Source organism: Salvelinus alpinus, chromosome 20 (genome assembly GCF_045679555.1).
Source record: "Salvelinus alpinus chromosome 20, SLU_Salpinus.1, whole genome shotgun sequence".
In the NCBI taxonomy this organism is placed as follows: domain Eukaryota; kingdom Metazoa; phylum Chordata; class Actinopteri; order Salmoniformes; family Salmonidae; genus Salvelinus; species Salvelinus alpinus.
In genome coordinates this window covers 3,545,608-3,570,000 of record NC_092105.1, presented here as the reverse complement: position 1 = coordinate 3,570,000, position 24,393 = coordinate 3,545,608, and the positions used below count along the sequence as shown (strand labels likewise).

The following is a 24,393-nucleotide window of genomic DNA, read 5'->3' as shown; positions in this document are numbered from 1 at the left end:
TATAAATTGACGCTGGAGGGCAAAAAAAAGGCATCTAACGACGCACTTAGCTGTTCTACGAGTCGACTAACGCAGTCGATAACAATATAATAATAATAATAATAATAATAATAATAATAATAATAATAATAATAATAACTAACGACGAACGCTTTCTAGTGTAACTTTAGTAACGACGATTTTGGGAAACAGGAGGCCTAACGATGTCTCCTCTCTACCATGTTGTCTCCTCTCTACCATGTTGTCTCCTCTCTACCATGTTGTCTCCTCTCTACCATGTTGTCTCCTCTCTACCATGTTGTCTCCTCTCTACCATGTTGTCTCCTCTCTACCATGTTGTCTCCTCTCTACCATGTTGTCTCCTCTCTACCATGTTGTCTCCTCTCTACCATGTTGTCTCCTCTCTACCATGTTGTCTCCTCTCTACCATGTTGTCTCCTCTCTACCATGTTGTCTCCTCTCTACCATGTTGTCTCCTCTCTACCATGTTGTCTCCTCTCTACCATGTTGTCTCCTCTCTACCATGTTGTCTCCTCTCTACCATGTTGTCTCCTCTCTACCATGTTGTCTCCTCTCTACCATGTTGTTGTCTCCTCTCTACCATGTTGTCTCCTCTCTACCATGTTGTCTCCTCTCTACCATGTTGTCTCCTCTCTACCATGTTGTCTCCTCTCTACCATGTTGTCTCCTCTCTACCATGTTGTTGTCTCCTCTCTACCATGTTGTCTCCTCTCTACCATGTTGTCTCCTCTCTACCATGTTGTCTCCTCTCTACCATGTTGTCTCCTCTCTACCATGTTGTCTCCTCTCTACCATGTTGTCTCCTCTCTACCATGTTGTCTCCTCTCTACCATGTTGTTGTCTCCTCTCTACCATGTTGTCTCCTCTCTACCATGTTGTCTCCTCTCTACCATGTTGTCTCCTCTCTACCATGTTGTCTCCTCTCTACCATGTTGTCTCCTCTCTACCATGTTGTCTCCTCTCTACCATGTTGTTGTCTCCTCTCTACCATGTTGTCTCCTCTCTACCATGTTGTCTCCTCTCTACCATGTTGTCTCCTCTCTACCATGTTGTCTCCTCTCTACCATGTTGTCTCCTCTCTACCATGTTGTCTCCTCTCTACCATGTTGTCTCCTCTCTACCATGTTGTCTCCTCTCTACCATGTTGTCTCCTCTCTACCATGTTGTCTCCTCTCTACCATGTTGTCTCCTCTCTACCATGTTGTCTCCTCTCTACCATGTTGTCTCCTCTCTACCATGTTGTCTCCTCTCTACCATGTTGTCTCCCCTCTACCATGTTGTTGTCTCCTCTCTACCATGTTGTCTCCTCTCTACCATGTTGTCTCCTCTCTACCATGTTGTCTCCTCTCTACCATGTTGTCTCCTCTCTACCATGTTGTCTCCTCTCTACCATGTTGTCTCCTCTCTACCATGTTGTCTCCTCTCTACCATGTTGTCTCCCCTCTACCATGTTGTTGTCTCCTCTCTACCATGTTGTCTCCTCTCTACCATGTTGTCTCCTCTCTACCATGTTGTCTCCTCTCTACCATGTTGTCTCCCCTCTACCATGTTGTTGTCTCCTCTCTACCATGTTGTCTCCTCTCTACCATGTTGTCTCCTCTCTACCATGTTGTCTCCTCTCTACCATGTTGTTGTCTCCTCTCTACCATGTTGTCTCCTCTCTACCATGTTGTCTCCTCTCTACCATGTTGTCTCCTCTCTACCATTTTGTCTCCCCTCTACCATGTTGTTGTCTCCTCTCTACCATGTTGTCTCCTCTCTACCATGTTGTCTCCTCTCTACCATGTTGTCTCCTCTCTACCATGTTGTCTCCTCTCTACCATGTTGTCTCCTCTCTACCATGTTGTCTCCCCTCTACCATGTTGTTGTCTCCTCTCTACCATGTTGTCTCCTCTCTACCATGTTGTCTCCTCTCTACCATGTTGTCTCCTCTCTACCATGTTGTCTCCTCTCTACCATGTTGTCTCCTCTCTACCATGTTGTCTCCTCTCTACCATGTTGTCTCCTCTCTACCATGTTGTCTCCTCTCTACCATGTTGTCTCCTCTCTACCATGTTGTCTCCTCTCTACCATGTTGTCTCCTCTCTACCATGTTGTCTCCTCTCTACCATGTTGTCTCCTCTCTACCATGTTGTTGTGACTGTGTTTTTGAGTTATTGAACGTACCTCTATATCCTATGCTATATCAACAGAGTTTAATACAACAGTAAGATAGAGCTGTGATAGTGGATTTGTCCCAAATGGCACCCTGTACACCGTAGTAGTGCATTATATAGGGAATAGGGTTTGATTTGGGAAGCAGGAAGTGTTAGAGAGAGCAAGGTGAAACCACCAATCACAGACACACTGATACTATTGGGAGAGCGAGAGATTTAATAGCTCAATATATCCACAAGCCTACAGGACTTAAATGGCTGTTTCATTGCTTTAAAGAAATGTGCCGTGTCTAGAGGACCTCATCACAGTTGTCCATTTTGGGACATGTTTATCTGAATACCGCTTACAGATGTAGGATCTTAATTTGAGCCAGTTTGCTACAGGAGTAAAATAATCATTCAGCAACAGGAAATTGTGAATTATTCTGTGGATTAATGGACGTTTTTGATAAGGGGGAAAAAAAACGTTCTTCTTTTTTTCAATAGACATTTTTCATTTTACGGGAAAATCATGTCTGAAATTTCAAAGTGGAAATGACTTCAGAAGATTCTAATACGTTACAGGTTTTACATTTCCTGCATTGCATGACATTTCTGGACGGACGGACAGAGAGAAGAACAGAGAGGGAGAGAGAAGGAGAGACCACCTCAACCTCAGCTCAAAATCACATAGAAACGCTCTCCATCTGTCTAATCCCATACAATAACACAACTAAACTAATTGGGAAATGATTTTAACCATGGTATTCACAATATGGATAACTATCTAGATGGTCTAGAATCTTGGTCCCATCTCATCTGAAATACAGTTTATATATTTTGTCTACTAATACATATTTTTACTTCAGACTTTCCTTTGACAATATAGATTTTTTTTCCTGATTCAAATCAAATAAAGTGTTATTTGTCACATTTGTTCTGTATACAAACGGGTGTAGTCTTTACCATGAAATGCTTGATATTGTAGAATTTGTGCTTATGTTGCTTTTTGACTTGTCCCAGCCATCTTAACTCACCATTGCAGCACAAAGCCATGATTTATCAATCCATATACAGCTCAAAGCTTTGCTGCCTTCAGCTTCTAATCAATGACTTTAATGTATCTATGTCTTCATTTATGGCCTGTCACTGGAGCAGCTTTCCTTCGTATTGTTTTTTGTTGTTGCTAACTTTCGATATGGAGAGAAAAAAGAAATGGCATGTTGTCACAAGGCTTTTTAAAATCCGCCAGGGCTGCCTGCTTTCCTTCTCTGAGATGACAGTTGTTGAAAGCCTTTTAATAACTCTAATTAGTTAATGGATCTGATCACATTTATTAAGTCTGCGGTAAGCACTTCTTTCCCGGGTCACTTTTTGGTCTTCATCCCAAATTGCACCCTATTTCCTTATTACGTTTGACCAGACCCCTTATCGAGCCCTGGTCAAAAGTAGTGCACTATATAGGGAATATGGCCCTGGTCAAAAGTAGTGCACTATATAGGGAATAGGGTTCTGGTCTAAAGTAGTGCACTATATAGGGAATAGGGCTCTAGTCTAAAGTAGTGCACTATATAGGGAATAGGGCTCTGGTCTAAAGTAGTGCACTATATAGGGAATAGGGCTCTGGTCTAAAGTAGTGCACTATATAGGGAATAGGGCTCTAGTCTAAAGTAGTGTACTATATAGGGAATAGGGCTCTGGTCTAAAGTAGTGCACTATATAGGGAATAGGGCTCTGGTCTATAGTAGGGCACTATATAGGAATAGGGCTCTGGTCTATAGTAGTACCACTATATAGGGAATAGGGCTCTGGTCTAAAGTAGTGCACTAAATAGGGAATAGGGCTCTGGTCTATAGTAGTGCCACTATATAGGGAATAGGGCTCTGGTCTAAAGTAGTGCACTATATAGGGAATAGGGCTCTGGTCTATAGTAGTGTACTATATAGGGAATAGGGCTCTGGTCTAAAGTAGTGCACTATATAGGGAATAGGGCTCTGGTCTATAGTAGGGCACTATATAGGGAATAGGGCTCTGGTCTAAAGTAGTGCACTATATAAGGAATAGGGCTCTGGTCTATAGTAGTACCACTATATAGGGAATAGGGCTCTGGTCTATAGTAGTGTACTATATAGGGAATAGGGCTCTGGTCTAAAGTAGTGCACTATATAGGGAATAGGGCTCTGGTCTATAGTAGTACCACTATATAGGGAATAGGGCTCTGGTCTATAGTAGTACCACTATATAGGGAATAGGGCTCTGGTCTATAGTAGTACCACTATATAGGGAATAGGGTGCCATTTGGGATGACGCTCATCAAAGTGAGCTTAATGAGCTAAAGCACTAAGAGGGGACTCAAATGGAACGGGCCATATAGTGCCAAGCAGCCGTCCATGGCTCTGCCTGAGTAAAACTCTTTCATTCTCCTACCACTCAGTATGGAAGTAGACAGAAAGGAGTTTTAGGATGTTAGGACCCCTATAATAAGATGTTAGGACCCCTATAATAAGATGTTAGGATATTAGGACCCCTATAATAAGATGTTAGGAGGTTAGGACCCCTATAATAAGATGTTAGGATATTAGGACCCCTATAATAAGATGTTAGGATGTTAGGACCCCTATAATAAGATGTTAGGAGGTTAGGACCCCTATAATAAGATGTTAGGATGTTAGGACCCCTATAATAAGATGTTAGGAGGTTAGGACCCCTATAATAAGATGTTAGGAGGATAGGACCCCTATAATAAGATGTTAGGATATTAGGACCCCTATAATAAGATGTTAGGATGTTAGGACCCCTATAATAAGATGTTAGGATGTTAGGACCCCTATAATAAGATGTTAGGAGGATAGGACCCCTATAATAAGATGTTAGGATGTTAGGACCCCTATAATAAGATGTTAGGAGGTTAGGACCCCTATAATAAGATGTTAGGACCCCTATAATAAGATGTTAGGACCCCTATAATAAGATGTTAGGAGGTTAGGACCCCTATAATAAGATGTTAGGATGTTAGGACCCCTATAATAAGATGTTAGGACGTTAGGACCCCTATAATAAGATGTTAGGATGTTAGGACCCCTATAATAAGATGTTAGGAGGATAGGACCCCTATAATAAGATGTTAGGAGGTTAGGACCCCTATAATAAGATGTTAGGAGGTTAGGACCCCTATAATAAGATGTTAGGATGTTAGGACCCCTATAATAAGATGTTAGGAGGATAGGACCCCTATAATAAGATGTTAGGAGGTTAGGACCCCTATAATAAGATGTTAGGACCCCTATAATAAGATGTTAGGACCCCTATAATAAGATGTTAGGAGGTTAGGACCCCTATAATAAGATGTTAGGAGGTTAGGACCCCTATAATAAGATGTTAGGAGGTTAGGACCCCTATAATAAGATGTTAGGATATTAGGACCCCTATAATAAGATGTTAGGAGGATAGGACCCCTATAATAAGATGTTAGGATGTTAGGACCCCTATAATAAGATGTTAGGACCCCTATAATAAGATGTTAGGAGGTTAGGACCCATAAAATAAGATGTTAGGATGTTAGGACCCCTATAATAAGATGTTAGGAGGATAGGACCCCTATAATAAGATGTTAGGATGTTAGGACCCCTATAATAAGATGTTAGGACCCCTATAATAAGATGTTAGGAGGTTAGGACCCCTATAATAAGATGTTAGGAGGTTAGGACCCCTATAATAAGATGTTAGGAGGTTAGGACCCATATAATAAGATGTTAGGATGTTAGGACCCCTATAATAAGATGTTAGGAGGATAGGACCCCTATAATAAGATGTTAGGATGTTAGGACCCCTATAATAAGATGTTAGGACCCCTATAATAAGATGTTAGGAGGTTAGGACCCCTATAATAAGATGTTAGGAGGATAGGACCCCTATAATAAGATGTTAGGATGTTAGGACCCCTATAATAAGATGTTAGGATGTTAGGACCCCTATAATAAGATGTTAGGAGGATAGGACCCCTATAATAAGATGTTAGGACCCCTATAATAAGATGTTAGGATGTTAGGACCCCTATAATAAGATGTTAGGAGGTTAGGACCCCTATAATAAGATGTTAGGATGTTAGGACCCCTATAATAAGATGTTAGGATGTTAGGACCCATATAATAAGATGTTAGGATGTTAGGACCCCTATAATAAGATGTTAGGATGTTAGGACCCCTATAATAAGATGTTAGGATGTTAGGACCCCTATAATAAGATGTTAGGATGTTAGGACCCCTATAATAAGATGTTAGGAGGATAGGACCCCTATAATAAGATGTTAGGACCCCTATAATAAGATGTTAGGATGTTAGGACCCCTATAATAAGATGTTAGGAGGTTAGGACCCCTATAATAAGATGTTAGGACCCCTATAATAAGATGTTAGGATGTTAGGACCCCTATAATAAGATGTTAGGAGGTTAGGACCCCTATAATAAGATGTTAGGAGGTTAGGACCCCTATAATAAGATGTTAGGATGTTAGGACCCCTATAATAAGATGTTAGGAGGTTAGGACCCCTATAATAAGATGTTAGGAGGTTAGGACCCCTATAATAAGATGTTAGGAGGTTAGGACCCCTATAATAAGATGTTAGGAGGTTAGGACCCCTATAATAAGATGTTAGGAGGTTAGGACCCCTATAATAAGATGTTAGGAGGTTAGGACCCCTATAATAAGATGTTAGGAGGTTAGGACCCCTATAATAAGATGTTAGGAGGTTAGGACCCCTATAATAAGATGTTAGGAGGTTAGGACCCCTATAATAAGATGTTAGGAGGTTAGGACCCCTATAATAAGATGTTAGGAGGTTAGGACCCCTATAATAAGATGTTAGGAGGTTAGGACCCCTATAATAAGATGTTAGGACCCCTATAATAAGATGTTAGGACCCCTATAATAAGATGTTAGGAGGATAGGGCCCCTATAATAAGATGTTAGGATGTTAGGACCCCTATAATAAGATGTTAGGAGGTTAGGACCCCTATAATAAGATGTTAGGAGGTTAGGACCCCTATAATAAGATGTTAGGACCCCTATAATAAGATGTTAGGATGTTAGGACCCCTATAATAAGATGTTAGGATGTTAGGACCCCTATAATAAGATGTTAGGATGTTAGGACCCCTATAATAAGATGTTAGGACCCCTATAATAAGATGTTAGGAGGTTAGGACCCCTATAATAAGATGTTAGGACCCATATAATAAGATGTTAGGAGGTTAGGACCCCTATAATAAGATGTTAGGATGTTAGGACCCCTATAATAAGATGTTAGGAGGTTAGGACCCCTATAATAAGATGTTAGGATGTTAGGACCCCGATAATAAGATGTTAGGATGTTAGGACCCCTATAATAAGATGTTAGGATGTTAGGACCCCTATAATAAGATGTTAGGAGGTTAGGACCCCTATAATAAGATGTTAGGATGTTAGGACCCCTATAATAAGATGTTAGGATGTTAGGACCCCTATAATAAGATGTTAGGAGGTTAGGACCCCTATAATAAGATGTTAGGAGGATAGGACCCCTATAATAAGATGTTAGGATGTTAGGACCCCTATAATAAGATGTTAGGAGGATAGGACCCCTATAATAAGATGTTAGGACCCCTATAATAAGATGTTAGGAGGTTAGGACCCCTATAATAAGATATTAGGAGGTTAGGACCCCTATAATAAGATGTTAGGATGTTAGGACCCCTATAATAAGATATTAGGACCCCTATAATAAGATGTTAGGAGGTTAGGACCCCTATAATAAGATGTTAGGATGTTAGGACCCCTATAATAAGATGTTAGGAGGTTAGGACCCCTATAATAAGATATTAGGAGGTTAGGACCCCTATAATAAGATGTTAGGATGTTAGGACCCCTATAATAAGATGTTAGGATGTTAGGACCCCTATAATAAGATGTTAGGATGTTAGGACCCCTATAATAAGATGTTAGGAGGATAGGACCCCTATAATAAGATGTTAGGAGGATAGGACCCCTATAATAAGATGTTAGGAGGTTAGGACCCCTATAATAAGATGTTAGGAGGTTAGGACCCCTATAATAAGATGTTAGGAGGATAGGACCCCTATAATAAGATGTTAGGAGGATAGGACCCCTATAATAAGATGTTAGGACCCCTATAATAAGATGTTAGGAGGATAGGACCCCTATAATAAGATGTTAGGATGTTAGGACCCCTATAATAAGATGTTAGGAGGTTAGGACCCCTATAATAAGATGTTAGGAGGATAGGACCCCTATAATAAGATGTTAGGACCCCTATAATAAGATGTTAGGATATTAGGACCCCTATAATAAGATGTTAGGATATTAGGACCCCTGTAATAAGATGTTAGGATGTTAGGACCCCTATAATAAGATGTTAGGATATTAGGACCCCTATAATAAGATGTTAGGATGATAGGACCCCTATAATAAGATGTTAGGACCCCTATAATAAGATGTTAGGATATTAGGACCCCTATAATAAGATGTTAGGATGTTAGGACCCCTATAATAAGATGTTAGGACCCCTATAATAAGATGTTAGGATGTTAGGACCCCTATAATAAGATGTTAGGAGGTTAGGACCCCTATAATAAGATGTTAGGAGGTTAGGACCCCTATAATAAGATGTTAGGATGTTAGGACCCCTATAATAAGATGTTAGGATGTTAGGACCCCTATAATAAGATGGTAGGATGTTAGGACCCCTATAATAAGATGTTAGGATGTTAGGACCCCTATAATAAGATGATAGGACCCCTATAATAAGATGTTAGGAGGTTAGGACCCCTATAATAAGATGTTAGGATGTTAGGACCCCTATAATAAGATGTTAGGATGTTAGGACCCCTATAATAAGATGTTAGGAGGATAGGGCCCCTATAATAAGATGTTAGGAGGTTAGGACCCCTATAATAAGATGTTAGGAGGTTAGGACCCCTATAATAAGATGTTAGGACCCCTATAATAAGATGTTAGGATGTTAGGACCCCTATAATAAGATGTTAGGATGTTAGGACCCCTATAATAAGATGTTAGGAGGTTAGGACCCCTATAATAAGATGTTAGGAGGATAGGACCCCTATAATAAGATGTTAGGACCCCTATAATAAGATGTTAGGAGGTTAGGACCCCTATAATAAGATGTTAGGAGGATAGGACCCCTATAATAAGATGTTAGGAGGTTAGGACCCCTATAATAAGATGTTAGGATGTTAGGACCCCTATAATAAGATGTTAGGATGTTAGGACCCCTATAATAAGATGTTAAGGTGTTAGGACCCCTATAATAAGATGTTAGGATGTTAGGACCCCTATAATAAGATGTTAGGATGTTAGGACCCCTATAATAAGATGTTAGGATGTTAGGACCCCTATAATAAGATGTTAAGGTGTTAGGACCCCTATAATAAGATGTTAGGATGTTAGGACCCCTATAATAAGATGTTAGGATGTTAGGACCCCTATAATAAGATGTTAAGGTGTTAGGACCCCTATAATAAGATGTTAGGAGGATAGGACCCCTATAATAAGATGTTAGGAGGTTAGGACCCCTATAATAAGATGTTAGGATGTTAGGACCCCTATAATAAGATGTTAAGGTGTTAGGACCCCTATAATAAGATGTTAGGATGTTAGGACCCCTATAATAAGATGTTAGGACCCCTATAATAAGATGTTAGGAGGTTAGGACCCCTATAATAAGATGTTAGGACCCCTATAATAAGATGTTAGGATGTTAGGACCCCTATAATAAGATGTTAGGATGTTAGGACCCCTATAATAAGATGTTAGGAGGTTAGGACCCATATAATAAGATGTTAGGAGGTTAGGACCCCTATAATAAGATGTTAGGATGTTAGGACCCCTATAATAAGATGTTAGGATGTTAGGACCCCTATAATAAGATGTTAGGAGGTTAGGACCCCTATAATAAGATGTTAGGAGGTTAGGACCCCTATAATAAGATGTTAGGATGTTAGGACCCCTATAATAAGATGTTAGGAGGTTAGGACCCCTATAATAAGATGTTAGGAGGTTAGGACCCCTATAATAAGATGTTAGGAGGTTAGGACCCCTATAATAAGATGTTAGGATGTTAGGACCCCTATAATAAGATGTTAGGAGGTTAGGACCCCTATAATAAGATGTTAGGATGTTAGGACCCCTATAATAAGATGTTAGGATGTTAGGACCCCTATAATAAGATATTAGGAGGTTAGGACCCCTATAATAAGATGTTAGGAGGTTAGGACCCCTATAATAAGATGTTAGGACCCCTATAATAAGATGTTAGGAGGTTAGGACCCCTATAATAAGATGTTAGGATGTTAGGACCCCTATAATAAGATGTTAGGATGTTAGGACCCCTATAATAAGATGTTAGGAGGTTAGGACCCCTATAATAAGATGTTAGGAGGATAGGACCCCTATAATAAGATGTTAGGAGGTTAGGACCCCTATAATAAGATGTTAGGAGGTTAGGACCCCTATAATAAGATGTTAGGAGGATAGGACCCCTATAATAAGATGTTAGGATGTTAGGACCCCTATAATAAGATGTTAGGACCCCTATAATAAGATGTTAGGAGGTTAGGACCCCTATAATAAGATGTTAGGATGTTAGGACCCATATAATAAGATGTTAGGAGGATAGGACCCCTATAATAAGATGTTAGGAGGTTAGGACCCCTATAATAAGATGTTAGGAGGTTAGGACCCCTATAATAAGATGTTAGGAGGTTAGGACCCCTATAATAAGATGTTAGGAGGATAGGGCCCCTATAATAAGATGTTAGGAGGTTAGGACCCCTATAATAAGATGTTAGGATGTTAGGACCCCTATAATAAGATGTTAGGAGGTTAGGACCCCTATAATAAGATGTTAGGATGTTAGGACCCCTATAATAAGATGTTAGGAGGTTAGGACCCCTATAATAAGATGTTAGGATGTTAGGACCCCTATAATAAGATGTTAGGATGTTAGGACCCATATAATAAGATGTTAGGATGTTAGGACCCATATAATAAGATGTTAGGATGTTAGGACCCCTATAATAAGATGTTAGGAGGTTAGGACCCCTATAATAAGATGTTAGGACCCCTATAATAAGATGTTAGGATGTTAGGACCCCTATAATAAGATGTTAGGAGGTTAGGACCCCTATAATAAGATGTTAGGATGTTAGGACCCCTATAATAAGATGTTAGGAGGTTAGGACCCCTATAATAAGATGTTAGGAGGATAGGACCCCTATAATAAGATGTTAGGATGTTAGGACCCCTATAATAAGATGTTAGGAGGTTAGGACCCCTATAATAAGATGTTAGGAGGATAGGACCCCTATAATAAGATGTTAGGATGTTAGGACCCCTATAATAAGATGTTAGGACCCCTATAATAAGATGTTAGGATGTTAGGACCCCTATAATAAGATGTTAGGACCCCTATAATAAGATGTTAGGAGGTTAGGACCCCTATAATAAGATGTTAGGATGTTAGGACCCCTATAATAAGATGTTAGGATGTTAGGACCCCTATAATAAGATGTTAGGATGTTAGGACCCCTATAATAAGATGTTAGGATGTTAGGACCCCTATAATAAGATGTTAGGAGGTTAGGACCCCTATAATAAGATGTTAGGAGGTTAGGACCCCTATAATAAGATGTTAGGATGTTAGGACCCCTATAATAAGATGTTAGGAGGTTAGGACCCCTATAATAAGATGTTAGGAGGTTAGGACCCCTATAATAAGATATTAGGAGGTTAGGACCCCTATAATAAGATGTTAGGAGGTTAGGACCCCTATAATAAGATGTTAGGATGTTAGGACCCCTATAATAAGATGTTAAGATGATATGACCCCTATAATAAGATGTTAGGATGTTAGGACCCCTATAATAAGATGTTAGGAGGTTAGGACCCCTATAATAAGATGTTAGGATGTTAGGACCCCTATAATAAGATATTAGGATGTTAGGACCCCTATAATAAGATGTTAGGAGGATAGGACCCCTATAATAAGATGTTAGGAGGTTAGGACCCCTATAATAAGATGTTAGGAGGTTAGGACCCCTATAATAAGATGTTAGGAGGTTAGGACCCCTATAATAAGATGTTAGGAGGATAGGACCCCTATAATAAGATGTTAGGATGTTAGGACCCCTATAATAAGATGTTAGGACCCCTATAATAAGATGTTAGGAGGTTAGGACCCCTATAATAAGATGTTAGGATGTTAGGACCCATATAATAAGATGTTAGGAGGATAGGACCCCTATAATAAGATGTTAGGAGGTTAGGACCCCTATAATAAGATGTTAGGAGGTTAGGACCCCTATAATAAGATGTTAGGATGTTAGGACCCATATAATAAGATGTTAGGAGGTTAGGACCCCTATAATAAGATGTTAGGAGGATAGGACCCCTATAATAAGATGTTAGGAGGTTAGGACCCATATAATAAGATGTTAGGAGGTTAGGACCCCTATAATAAGATGTTAGGATGTTAGGACCCCTATAATAAGATGTTAGGAGGTTAGGGCCCCTATAATAAGATGTTAGGAGGTTAGGACCCCTATAATAAGATGTTAGGAGGTTAGGACCCATATAATAAGATGTTAGGAGGTTAGGACCCCTATAATAAGATGTTAGGACCCCTATAATAAGATGTTAGGAGGATAGGACCCCTATAATAAGATGTTAGGAGGTTAGGACCCCTATAATAAGATGTTAGGAGGTTAGGACCCATATAATAAGATGTTAGGAGGTTAGGACCCCTATAATAAGATGTTAGGATGTTAGGACCCCTATAATAAGATGTTAGGAGGTTAGGACCCCTATAATAAGATGTTAGGAGGTTAGGACCCCTATAATAAGATGTTAGGATGTTAGGACCCCTATAATAAGATGTTAGGAGGATAGGACCCCTATAATAAGATGTTAGGATGTTAGGACCCCTATAATAAGATGTTAGGACCCCTATAATAAGATGTTAGGAGGTTAGGACCCCTATAATAAGATGTTAGGAGGTTAGGACCCCTATAATAAGATGTTAGGATGTTAGGACCCCTATAATAAGATGTTAGGAGGATAGGACCCCTATAATAAGATGTTAGGAGGATAGGACCCCTATAATAAGATGTTAGGACCCATATAATAAGATGTTAGGAGGTTAGGACCCCTATAATAAGATGTTAGGAGGTTAGGACCCCTATAATAAGATGTTAGGACCCCTATAATAAGATGTTAGGAGGTTAGGACCCCTATAATAAGATGTTAGGACCCCTATAATAAGATGTTAGGAGGTTAGGACCCCTATAATAAGATGTTAGGAGGTTAGGACCCCTATAATAAGATGTTAGGATGTTAGGACCCCTATAATAAGATGTTAGGAGGATAGGACCCCTATAGTAAGATGTTAGGAGGTTAGGACCCCTATAATAAGATGTTAGGAGGTTAGGACCCCTATAATAAGATGTTAGGATGTTAGGACCCCTATAATAAGATGTTAGGATGTTAGGACCCCTATAATAAGATGTTAGGATGTTAGGACCCCTATAATAAGATGTTAGGAGGTTAGGACCCCTATAATAAGATGTTAGGAGGTTAGGACCCCTATAATAAGATGTTAGGACCCCCATAATAAGATGTTAGGAGGTTAGGACCCCTATAATAAGATGTTAGGATGTTAGGACCCCTATAATAAGATGTTAGGAGGTTAGGACCCCTATAATAAGATGTTAGGAGGTTAGGACCCCTATAATAAGATGTTAGGAGGATAGGACCCCTATAATAAGATGTTAGGAGGTTAGGACCCCTATAATAAGATGTTAGGAGGATAGGACCCCTATAATAAGATGTTAGGACCCCTATAATAAGATGTTAGGAGGTTAGGACCCCTATAATAAGATGTTAGGATGTTAGGACCCCTATAATAAGATGTTAGGATGTTAGGACCCCTATAATAAGATGTTAGGAGGATAGGACCCCTATAATAAGATGTTAGGAGGATAGGACCCCTATAATAAGATGTTAGGACCCATATAATAAGCCCTACTGCTGAGCATGGAGAGGATATAGACGTTGAGTGATGAAGATTCTACACTTTATGTCCATTGATGTTTCTCTGTTTCTGTTTCCTTCTCATTGTTCTTATCTATAAAAAATAAAAAATTAATGAATGAAAGATTCAAGGATGTCATAGATTCAAAGATGAATCAAAAGCAAACTGGTAAAGTGTGTTTGGTATGTAGGATGCCATTTAAACAGTAACACTACTACCAGAGAATAGGGTGCCATTTAAACAGTAACACTACTACCAGAGAATAGGGTGCCATTTAAACAGTAACACTACTACCAGAGAATAGGGTGCCATTTAAACAGTAACACTACTACCAGAGAATAGGGTGCCATTTAAACAGTAACACTACTACCAGAGAATAGGGTGCCATTTAAACAGTAACACTACTACCAGAGAATAGGGTGCCATTTAAACAGTAACACTACTACCAGAGAATAGGGTGCCATTTAAACAGTAACACTACTACCAGAGAATAGGGTGCCATTTAAACAGTAACACTACTACCTGAGAATAGGGTGCCATTTAAACAGTAACACTACTACCAGAGAATAGGGTGCCATTTAAACAGTAACACTACTACCAGAGAATAGGGTGCCATTTAAACAGTAACACTACTACCAGAGAATAGGGTGCCATTTAAACAGTAACACTACTACCAGAGAATAGGGTGCCATTTAAACAGTAACACTACTACCAGAGAATAGGGTGCCATTTAAACAGTAACACTACTACAGAGAATAGGGTGCCATTTAAACAGTAACACTACTACCAGAGAATAGGGTGCCATTTAAACAGTAACACTACTACCAGAGAATAGGGTGCCATTTAAACAGTAACACTACTACCAGAGAATAGGGTGCCATTTAAACAGTAACACTACTACCAGAGAATAGGGTGCCATTTAAACAGTAACACTACTACAGAGAATAGGGTGCCATTTAAACAGTAACACTACTACCAGAGAATAGGGTGCCATTTAAACAGTAACACTACTACCAGAGAAAAGGGTGCCATTTAAACAGTAACACTACTACCAGAGAATAGGGTGCCATTTAAACAGTAACACTACTACCAGAGAATAGGGTGCCATTTAAACAGTAACACTACTACCAGAGAATAGGGTGCCATTTAAACAGTAACACTACTACCAGAGAATAGGGTGCCATTTAAACAGTAACACTACTACCAGAGAATAGGGTGCCATTTAAACAGTAACACTACTACCAGAGAAAAGGGTGCCATTTAAACAGTAACACTACTACCAGAGAATAGGGTGCCATTTAAACAGTAACACTACTACCAGAGAATAGGGTGCCATTTAAACAGTAACACTACTACCAGAGAATAGGGTGCCATTTAAACAGTAACACTACTACCAGAGAATAGGGTGCCATTTAAACAGTAACACTACTACCAGAGAATAGGGTGCCATTTAAACAGTAACACTACTACCAGAGAATAGGGTGCCATTTAAACAGTAACGCTACTACCAGAGAATAGGGTGCCATTTAAACAGTAACACTACTACCAGAGAATAGGGTGCCATTTAAACAGTAACACTACTACCAGAGAATAGGGTGCCATTTAAACAGTAACACTACTACCAGAGAATAGGGTGCCATTTAAACAGTAACACTACTACCAGAGAATAGGGTGCCATTTAAACAGTAACACTACTACCAGAGAATAGGGTGCCATTTAAACAGTAACACTACTACCAGAGAATAGGGTGCCATTTAAACAGTAACACTACGACAGAGAATAGGGTGCCATTTAAACAGTAACACTACTACCAGAGAATAGGGTGCCATTTAAACAGTAACACTACTACCAGAGAATAGGGTGCCATTTAAACAGTAACACTACTACAGAGAATAGGGTGCCATTTAAACAGTAACACTACTACCAGAGAATAGGGTGCCATTTAAACAGTAACACTACTACCAGAGAATAGGGTGCCATTTAAACAGTAACACTACTACCAGAGAATAGGGTGCCATTTAAACAGTAACACTACTACCAGAGAATAGGGTGCCATTTAAACAGTAACACTACTACCAGAGAATAGGGTGCCATTTAAACAGTAACACTACTACCAGAGAATCGGGTGCCATTTAAACAGTAACACTACTACCAGAGAATAGGGTGCCATTTAAACAGTAACACTACTACCAGAGAATAGGGTGCCATTTAAACAGTAACACTACTACCAGAGAATAGGGTGCCATTTAAACAGTAACACTACTACCAGAGAATAGGGTGCCATTTAAACAGTAACACTACTACCAGAGAATAGGGTGCCATTTAAACAGTAACACTACTACCTGAGAATAGGGTGCCATTTAAACAGTAACACTACTACCAGAGAATAGGGTGCCATTTAAACAGTAACACTACTACCAGAGAATAGGGTGCCATTTAAACAGTAACACTACTACCAGAGAATAGGGTGCCATTTAAACAGTAACACTACTATAGAGAATAGGGTGCCATTTAAACAGTAACACTACTACCAGAGAATAGGGTGCCATTTAAACAGTAACACTACTACCAGAGAATAGGGTGCCATTTAAACAGTAACACTACTACCAGAGAATAGGGTGCCATTTAAACAGTAACACTACTACCAGAGAATAGGGTGCCATTTAAACAGTAACACTACTACCAGAGAATAGGGTACCATTTAAACAGTAACACTACTACCAGAGAATAGAGTGCCATTTAAACAGTAACACTACTACCAGAGAATAGGGTGCCATTTAAACAGTAACACTACTACCAGAGAATAGGGTACCATTTAAACAGTAACACTACTACCAGAGAATAGGGTGCCATTTAAACAGTAACACTACTACCAGAGAATAGGGTGCCATTTAAACAGTAACACTACTACCAGAGAATAGGGTGCCATTTAAACAGTAACACTACTACCAGAGAATAGGGTGCCATTTAAACAGTAACACTACTACCAGAGAATAGGGTGCCATTTAAACAGTAACACTACTACAGAGAATAGGGTGCCATTTAAACAGTAACACTACTACCAGAGAATAGGGTGCCATTTAAACAGTAACACTACTACCAGAGAATAGGGTGCCATTTAAACAGTAACACTACTACCAGAGAATAGGGTGCCATTTAAACAGTAACACTACTACCAGAGAATAGGGTGCCATTTAAACAGTAACACTACTACCAGAGAATAGGGTGCCATTTAAACAGTAACACTACTACCAGAGAATAGGGTGCCATTTAAACAGTAACACTACTACAGAGAATAGGGTGCCATTTAAACAGTAACACTACTACCAGAGAATAGGGTGCCATTTAAACAGTAACACTACTACCAGAGAATAGGGTGCCATTTAAACAGTAACACTACTACCAGAGAATAGGGTGCCATTTAAACAGTAACACTACTACCAGAGAATAGGGTGCCATTTAAACAGTAACACTACTACCAGAGAATAGGGTGCCATTTAAACAGTAACACTACTACCAGAGAATAGGGTGCCATTTAAACAGTAACACTACTACCAGAGAATAGGGTGCCATTTAAACAGTAACACTACTACCAGAGAATAGGGTGCCATTTAAACAGTAACACTACTACCAGAGAATAGGGTGCCATTTCAGACGCAGCCTTTTGTTACTAAGTCTTCTTTGTGAATGTAAGGCCTTGACTTGACTGCGTGTCCTTTTAACTGTTTAACTGCATTACCCAGGCTGCACCACAGCCTCTTTCTAAGACATAAGGAATATATCTGTTGAATTTCACGGTCTTGTAAATATTATAATTATTATTTATTATTATTATTATTATTATTATTGTAAATATTATATTGTGGTATTGGAATATGCTAATAAAAGGGATATTTTTCTAAAAATAATTGTCCTCCTAAAGTATTATCTGCTCTGGTTTGGTTATTATAAAAAATCATGTTTCAGATAGTCAAACACATAACGAAAGCTACTGTATATTTCTTGATGTCAAACCATGTTGAGTTATGTTCTTGGCCCCCATGTGAATGAATAGTCACGTTACCAACTTACACGAGAAGCATCTAGAAGACGCCGTCATTTTGTCACGCCGTCCGTGTTGCTTCATCCATTTGTAGTCGTATTAACTATTGGTTAATACTAACTGGTTAACTAACTACCAGTACAAAGTCTGGTCCCTTTTCTCACATCAACCTGTTTCAACCTGTTTCTTTCCTTCAGATTGGAGACCTATTGACTTTGGAAATGAACCCCTTTTCAACGGCAGGGAACGTATGAACGGAGGTAACATTTTACATTTTAGTCATTTAGCAGACGCTCTTATCCAGAGCGACTTACAGTAGAGTGCATACATTTTATTACATTTTACATACTGAGACAAGGATATCCCTACCGGCCAAACCCTCCCTACCGGCCAAACCCTCCCTAACCCGGACGATGCTATGCCAATTGTGCGTCGCCCCACGGATCTCCCGGTTGCGGCCGGCTGCGACAGAGCCTGGGCGCGAACCCAGCCCAGCCTGGGCGCGAACCCAGAGACTCTGGTGGCGCAGCTAGCACTGCGATGCAGTGCCCTAGACCACTGCGCCACCCGGGAGATGGGTGGTAAGACACTAAAAGTCTTGCGGCGAAGACGATCTGATTATGTGAAGTAGCAGACAGTTGCTGTTGTGTTTAAGGAGGAGGCCCTGCGTCCTCGTGACCGTAGCGTACGTGTAGGTATGTACGGCAGGACCAAAGCGGGAAAGATAGGTAGGAGAAAGCCCGTGTAATGCTTCGTAAGGTTAGCAGTAAAACCCACTCTACGCTGGTGCAACGTTTGACTGTACTGTAGGTATATGAGTATATGAGTATACTGTAGGGTGTCCGCAAATATAATTAAAAGTTGACCCTATTCATCTATCAGTTTGAGATGATTGTACTGCAACACTGCATCCAAGTTACTTGACGTAGTCGTTTCAAAGAGCTGTCAGTCAAGGCGAGCTCATGAATATTAGCTCCCCGCCCACTCAGCAATGTATCAAACTTCCTGGTAGTTAGCCGTGAGAGAGGAAGTAATGTTCAGGACCTTTAACACTATTCTTGACAGAATTAAGTGGGAAAGCAAAGTTATGACAGTTAGTCTTTTCAATTGACAATCTGTTCTTCATTGAATTATATAAATGTTAAATAAAACAATACAAATAAAGTAATTGTGGGCAAAACTACATTGTACTCACCTGTACAGTATACATGCTACATATGAACTGGGTCACCTGTACAGTATAGATGCTACATATGAACAGTCCTTGGGTTCCCTGTACAGTATACATGCTACATATGAACTGGGTCACCTGTACAGAATACATGCTACATATGAACTGGGTCACCTGTACAGTATACATGCTACATATGAACAGTCCTTGTACTCACCTGTACAGAATACATGCTACATATGAACTGTCATTGGGTTCCCTGTACAGTACAGTACTTTTCATTTGAACTGTTCTTGGGTTTCCTGTACAGGACAGTACTTTTCATATGAACAGCCTAGGTGTCAAAGGGTCATTCTGATGTTGTCTCCTATCTTCAGGGTTCCCGTTCCCAGAGTGGAGTACCCCTGGCCCGTCCATGGACCCTCCCGTGACACGTGTCTCTGAGAAGGACAACTCGTGGCTGTACACCCTGGATCCTATCCTGGTCACCATCATCGTCATGTCTTCCCTGGGCGTACTGCTGGGGGCGGTGTGTGGCGGCTTGCTGCTCTACTGCACCTGCTTCTACAGCGGCCTGTCGTCACGGAGCTCCACCACACTGGAGAACTACAACTTTGAGCTGTACGACGGGATCAAACACAAGGTGAAGATCAACCAGCAACGCTGCTGCTCCGAGGCCTAGGACGCTTTCCCCCACCGGGAGGCCTAGTCCTTCAAGCCCTTGGGCTGTTCCAACCCAAAGACCTGTGCTTTTAATGCTTGATGACACCGACATACATACAGATACACCCGCTATACCCTTTCCCCCCCTCGGCCGTCTCTTCTCTGCCTGCAGGAGACGCCCTGATCAATCAAAACTTGGGAATGAACCACCTTTACCTGCCATGATGCCGCACGTACAGGCCAGTGGACCACAGTGGTCTGGGCTTGGACCTGAACTCCTCCTGTCAGTCTGGGCTTGGACCTGAACTCCTCCTGTCAGTCTGGGCTTGGACCTGAACTCCTACTGTCAGTCTGGGCTTGGACCTGAACTCCTACTGTCAGTCTGGGCTTGGACCTGAACACTTACTGTCAGTCTGGGCTTGGACCTGAACACTTACTGTCAGTCTGGGCTTGGACCTGAACTCCTTCTGTCAATCTGGGCTTGGACCTGAACACTTACTGTCAGTCTGGGCTTAGCCCTGAACACTTACTGTCAGTCTGGGATGGACCTGAACAATTACTGTCAGTCTGGGCTTGGACCTGAACACTTACTGTCAGTCTGGGATGGACCTGAACTCCTCCTGTCAGTCTGGGCTTGGACCTGAACTCCTCCTGTCAGTCTGGGCTTGGACCTGAACTCCTACTGTCAGTCTGGGCTTGGACCTGAACTCCTACTGTCAGTCTGGGCTTGGACCTGAACACTTACTGTCAGTCTGGGCTTGGACCTGAACTCCTTCTGTCAGTCTGGGCTTGGACCTGAACTCCTTCTGTCAGTCTGGGCTTGGCCCTGAACACTTACTGTCAGTCTGGGCTTGGACCTGAACACTTACTGTCAGTCTGGGCTTGGACCTGAACTCCTTCTGTCAATCTGGGCTTGGACCTGAACACGTACTGTCAGTCTGGGCTTAGCCCTGAACACTTACTGTCAGTCTGGGATGGACCTGAACAATTACTGTCAGTCTGGGCTTGGACCTGAACACTTACTGTCAGTCTGGGATGGACCTGAACAATTACTGTCAGTCTGGGCTTGGACCTGAACACTTACTGTCAGTCTGGGCTTGGCCCTGAACACTTACTGTCAGTCTGGGCTTGGACCTGAACACTTACTGTCAGTCTGGGCTTGGCCCTGAACTCCTTCTGTCAGTCTGGGCTTGGACTCTAACTCCTTCTGTCAGTCTGGGCTTGGACCTGAACTCCTACTGTCAGTCTGGGCTTGGACCTGAACTCCTACTGTCAGTCTGGGCTTGGACTCGAACTCCTACTGTCAGTCTGGGCTTGGACCTGAACTCCTTCTGTCAGTCTGGGCTTGGACCTGAACTCCTCCTGTCAGTCTGGGCTTGGACCTGAACTCCTACTGTCAGTCTGAGCTTGGACTCTAACTCCTTCTGTCAGTCTGGGCTTGAACCTGAACTCCTACTGTCAGTCTGGGCTTGGACCCAAACTCCTACTGTCAGTCTGGGCTTGGACCCAAACTCCTACTGTCAGTCTGGGCTTGGGCCTGAACTCCTACTGTCAGTCTGGGCTTGGACCCAAACTCCTACTGTCAGGCTGGGCTTGGACCCTAACTCCTACTCTCAGTCTGGGCTTGGACCCGAACTCCTACTCCCAGTCTGGGCTTGGACCCGAACTCCTACTCTCATTCTGGACTTGGGCCCTAACTCCTACTCCCAGTCTGGGCTTGGACCCCAACTCCTACTCCCAGTCTCCTACTCCCAGTCTAAGACCAGACCTTTCTCTCAGAGCTGTTCTGCTGCCAGTGGACCATTCAGTGGGAGGGTTAGCTGAACGAGCTGAACGAGCTGAACGAGCTGAACGATATCAAAACATATCAATCTAATGCCTATCCCCAAAAAAGATTCAACATAAAATGAAACTAGATTTGTAAAGAATTAAGAGAATATTTTGTTTTTGGTTATGATGGAAGTTAGATAATGAGTTGACTTTTTGGCAGGGAGTTTTTAGAATGTTGATTCTAGCTTGTCAGACAGCTCCCGGCCTGCATTATGTGAAAACAGTGTCATAGACTATCGTGGACAGTTTTTAGGTTCAGTTTTAGGATCTTATTAGGATCAGCTTCAGTTTTATCGCCCCTATAGACATCTCGTTCTCGTGCCATTTTTAGACATTAATTTAGTGTCAACAGTCAACAACCCCGTTCAGTTCAGCTTGTCTGTTACGGTGTTTGATGTGTTGTTATTGCAGGCTGTTTCCTGTCTGTAATAGAAGAAGACAACGGTGAAGGAAGAAGGACCGTTTTATCTCATGACACATAATGGTCGTTAAGTTGCGTCCTCAAGAAGAAGTATTAGGATCGTCTTTTTTTTGGTATTTTGATTTCTGACTGTCCGATGATCTATATCACATGGTGTGACGCTGTGTGAAACATGATTGTTATTGTGCAACCTATGGATTGCAGAGAGAGAGGAGATAGACAGAGAGATGTAGTTCACAGAGAGAGGATGGGAGACAGAGAGAGGGGGAGACAGAGAGAGGAGGGAGACAGAGATATAGTTCACAGAGAGAGGAGGGAGACAGAGAGAGGAGGGAGACAGAGAGAGGGGGAGACAGAGATATAGTTCACAGAGAGAGGAGGGAGACAGAGAGAGGAGGGAGACAGAGAGAGGGGGAGACAGAGAGAGGGGGAGACAGAGAGAGGAGGAGACAGAGAGGAGGGAGACAGAGAGATGTAGTTCACAGAGAGAGGATGGGAGACAGAGAGAGGAGGGAGACAGAGATATAGTTCACAGAGAGAGGAGGGAGACAGAGAGAGGAGGGAGACAGAGATATAGTTCACAGAGAGAGGATGGGAGACAGAGAGAGGAGGGAGACAGAGATATAGTTCACAGAGAGAGTGGGAGACAGAGAGAGGGGGGAGACAGAGAGAAGGGGGAGACAGAGAGAGGAGGGAGACAGAGAGAGGGGGAGACAGAGAGAGGAGGGAGACAGAGAGGCGGAGACAGAGAGAGGAGGGAGACAGAGAGAGGGGGAGACAGAGAGAGGAGGGAGACAGAGAGAGGGGGAGAGAGGGGGAGAAAGAGAGGAGGGAGACAGAGATATAGTTCACAGAGAGAGGAGGGAGACAGAGAGATGAGGGAGACAGAGAGAGGAGGGAGACAGAGAGAGGAGGGAGACAGAGAGAGGGGGAGAGAGGGGGAGAAAGAGAGGAGGGAGACAGAGATATAGTTCACAGAGAGAGGAGGGAGACAGAGAGATGAGGGAGACAGAGAGAGGAGGGAGACAGAGAGAGGAGGGAGACAGAGAGACAGAGAGATATAGTTCACATGGATCATGAAGACAAAACGAATGGAGAGAATCTTCTCCTCTCTTCTCTTCTTTCTCCTCTTTCCAGACTCCTTTAACTCCATCCCTCCATCCCCGGAGAAGAAAGAGCTCAAACGAAAAACAAAGGAAGAAGGACTATAGGAGATGGACAAAAAGCCAATCCACTTTCTTGGACACACAATCAAGCCTTTCGCTAAGTGTTCTTGGAGGAGAGACATGTACAGATAAGCTAACATCTATCCTGGAGTAGAGAGACAGTACCAACCACTTGGGTCTTGGAAGAATAGGCCTCATGCTACTTTCTACCTTCTGCTTTTCTTTGGTTCGTCCAAATGTTCTGTTTTATGTTCCATGAAAAAGGTTAACTAGAACCTGAGACAGATTGTTGTGTTTTGAAGTCAATCTGAGTTGAGTTTTAGAATTGGTTTGGCTTGAAGCAAAACGAAAAGAGAGTGAGTGAGTACAAAAGAGAAAAGAGAGAGAGAGAGAGAGAACTGTAGATCTGTCCTCCTCCATATCTCAGTCTGGAAAGGGGGATGGAGGGATGACTGGATGGAAAGGGGGAGGGATGACTGGATGGAAAGGGGGATGGAAGGATGACTGGATGGAAAGGGGGGAGGGATGACTGGATGGAAAGGGGGAGGGAGGGATGACTGGATGGAAAGGGGGAGGGAGGGATGACTGGATGGAAAGGGGGGAGGGAGGGATGACTGGATGGAAAGGGGGAGGGATGACTGGATGGAAAGGGGGAGGGATGACTGGATGGACAGGGGGAGGGATGACTGGATGGAAAGGGGGGGATGACTGGAAGGAAAGGGGGGAGGGATGACTGGATGGACAGGGGGAGGGAGGGATGACTGGATGGAAAGGGGGAGGGATGACTGGATGGAAAGGGGGAGGGATGACTGGATGGAAAGGGGGAGGGATGACTGGATGGAAAG

At 41.9% G+C, this 24,393-nt stretch overlaps 1 protein-coding gene across 1 annotated transcript in view; it reads left to right on the top strand.

The window, feature by feature from the left end:
• Positions 1 to 23,900, top strand: part of LOC139546213 (neuropilin-2-like) — a 314,353-nt gene extending 290,453 nt beyond the window's left edge. Inside the window, exons 17-18 of the mRNA XM_071354338.1 lie at positions 18,495 to 18,557; positions 19,846 to 23,900. Of these exons, the coding sequence (XP_071210439.1) occupies positions 18,495 to 18,557; positions 19,846 to 20,150 (368 nt within the window). The 3' untranslated portion in view covers positions 20,151 to 23,900. The remainder of the gene's footprint in view (positions 1 to 18,494; positions 18,558 to 19,845) is intronic.
• The last annotated feature ends 493 nt before the right edge of the window (positions 23,901 to 24,393 follow it).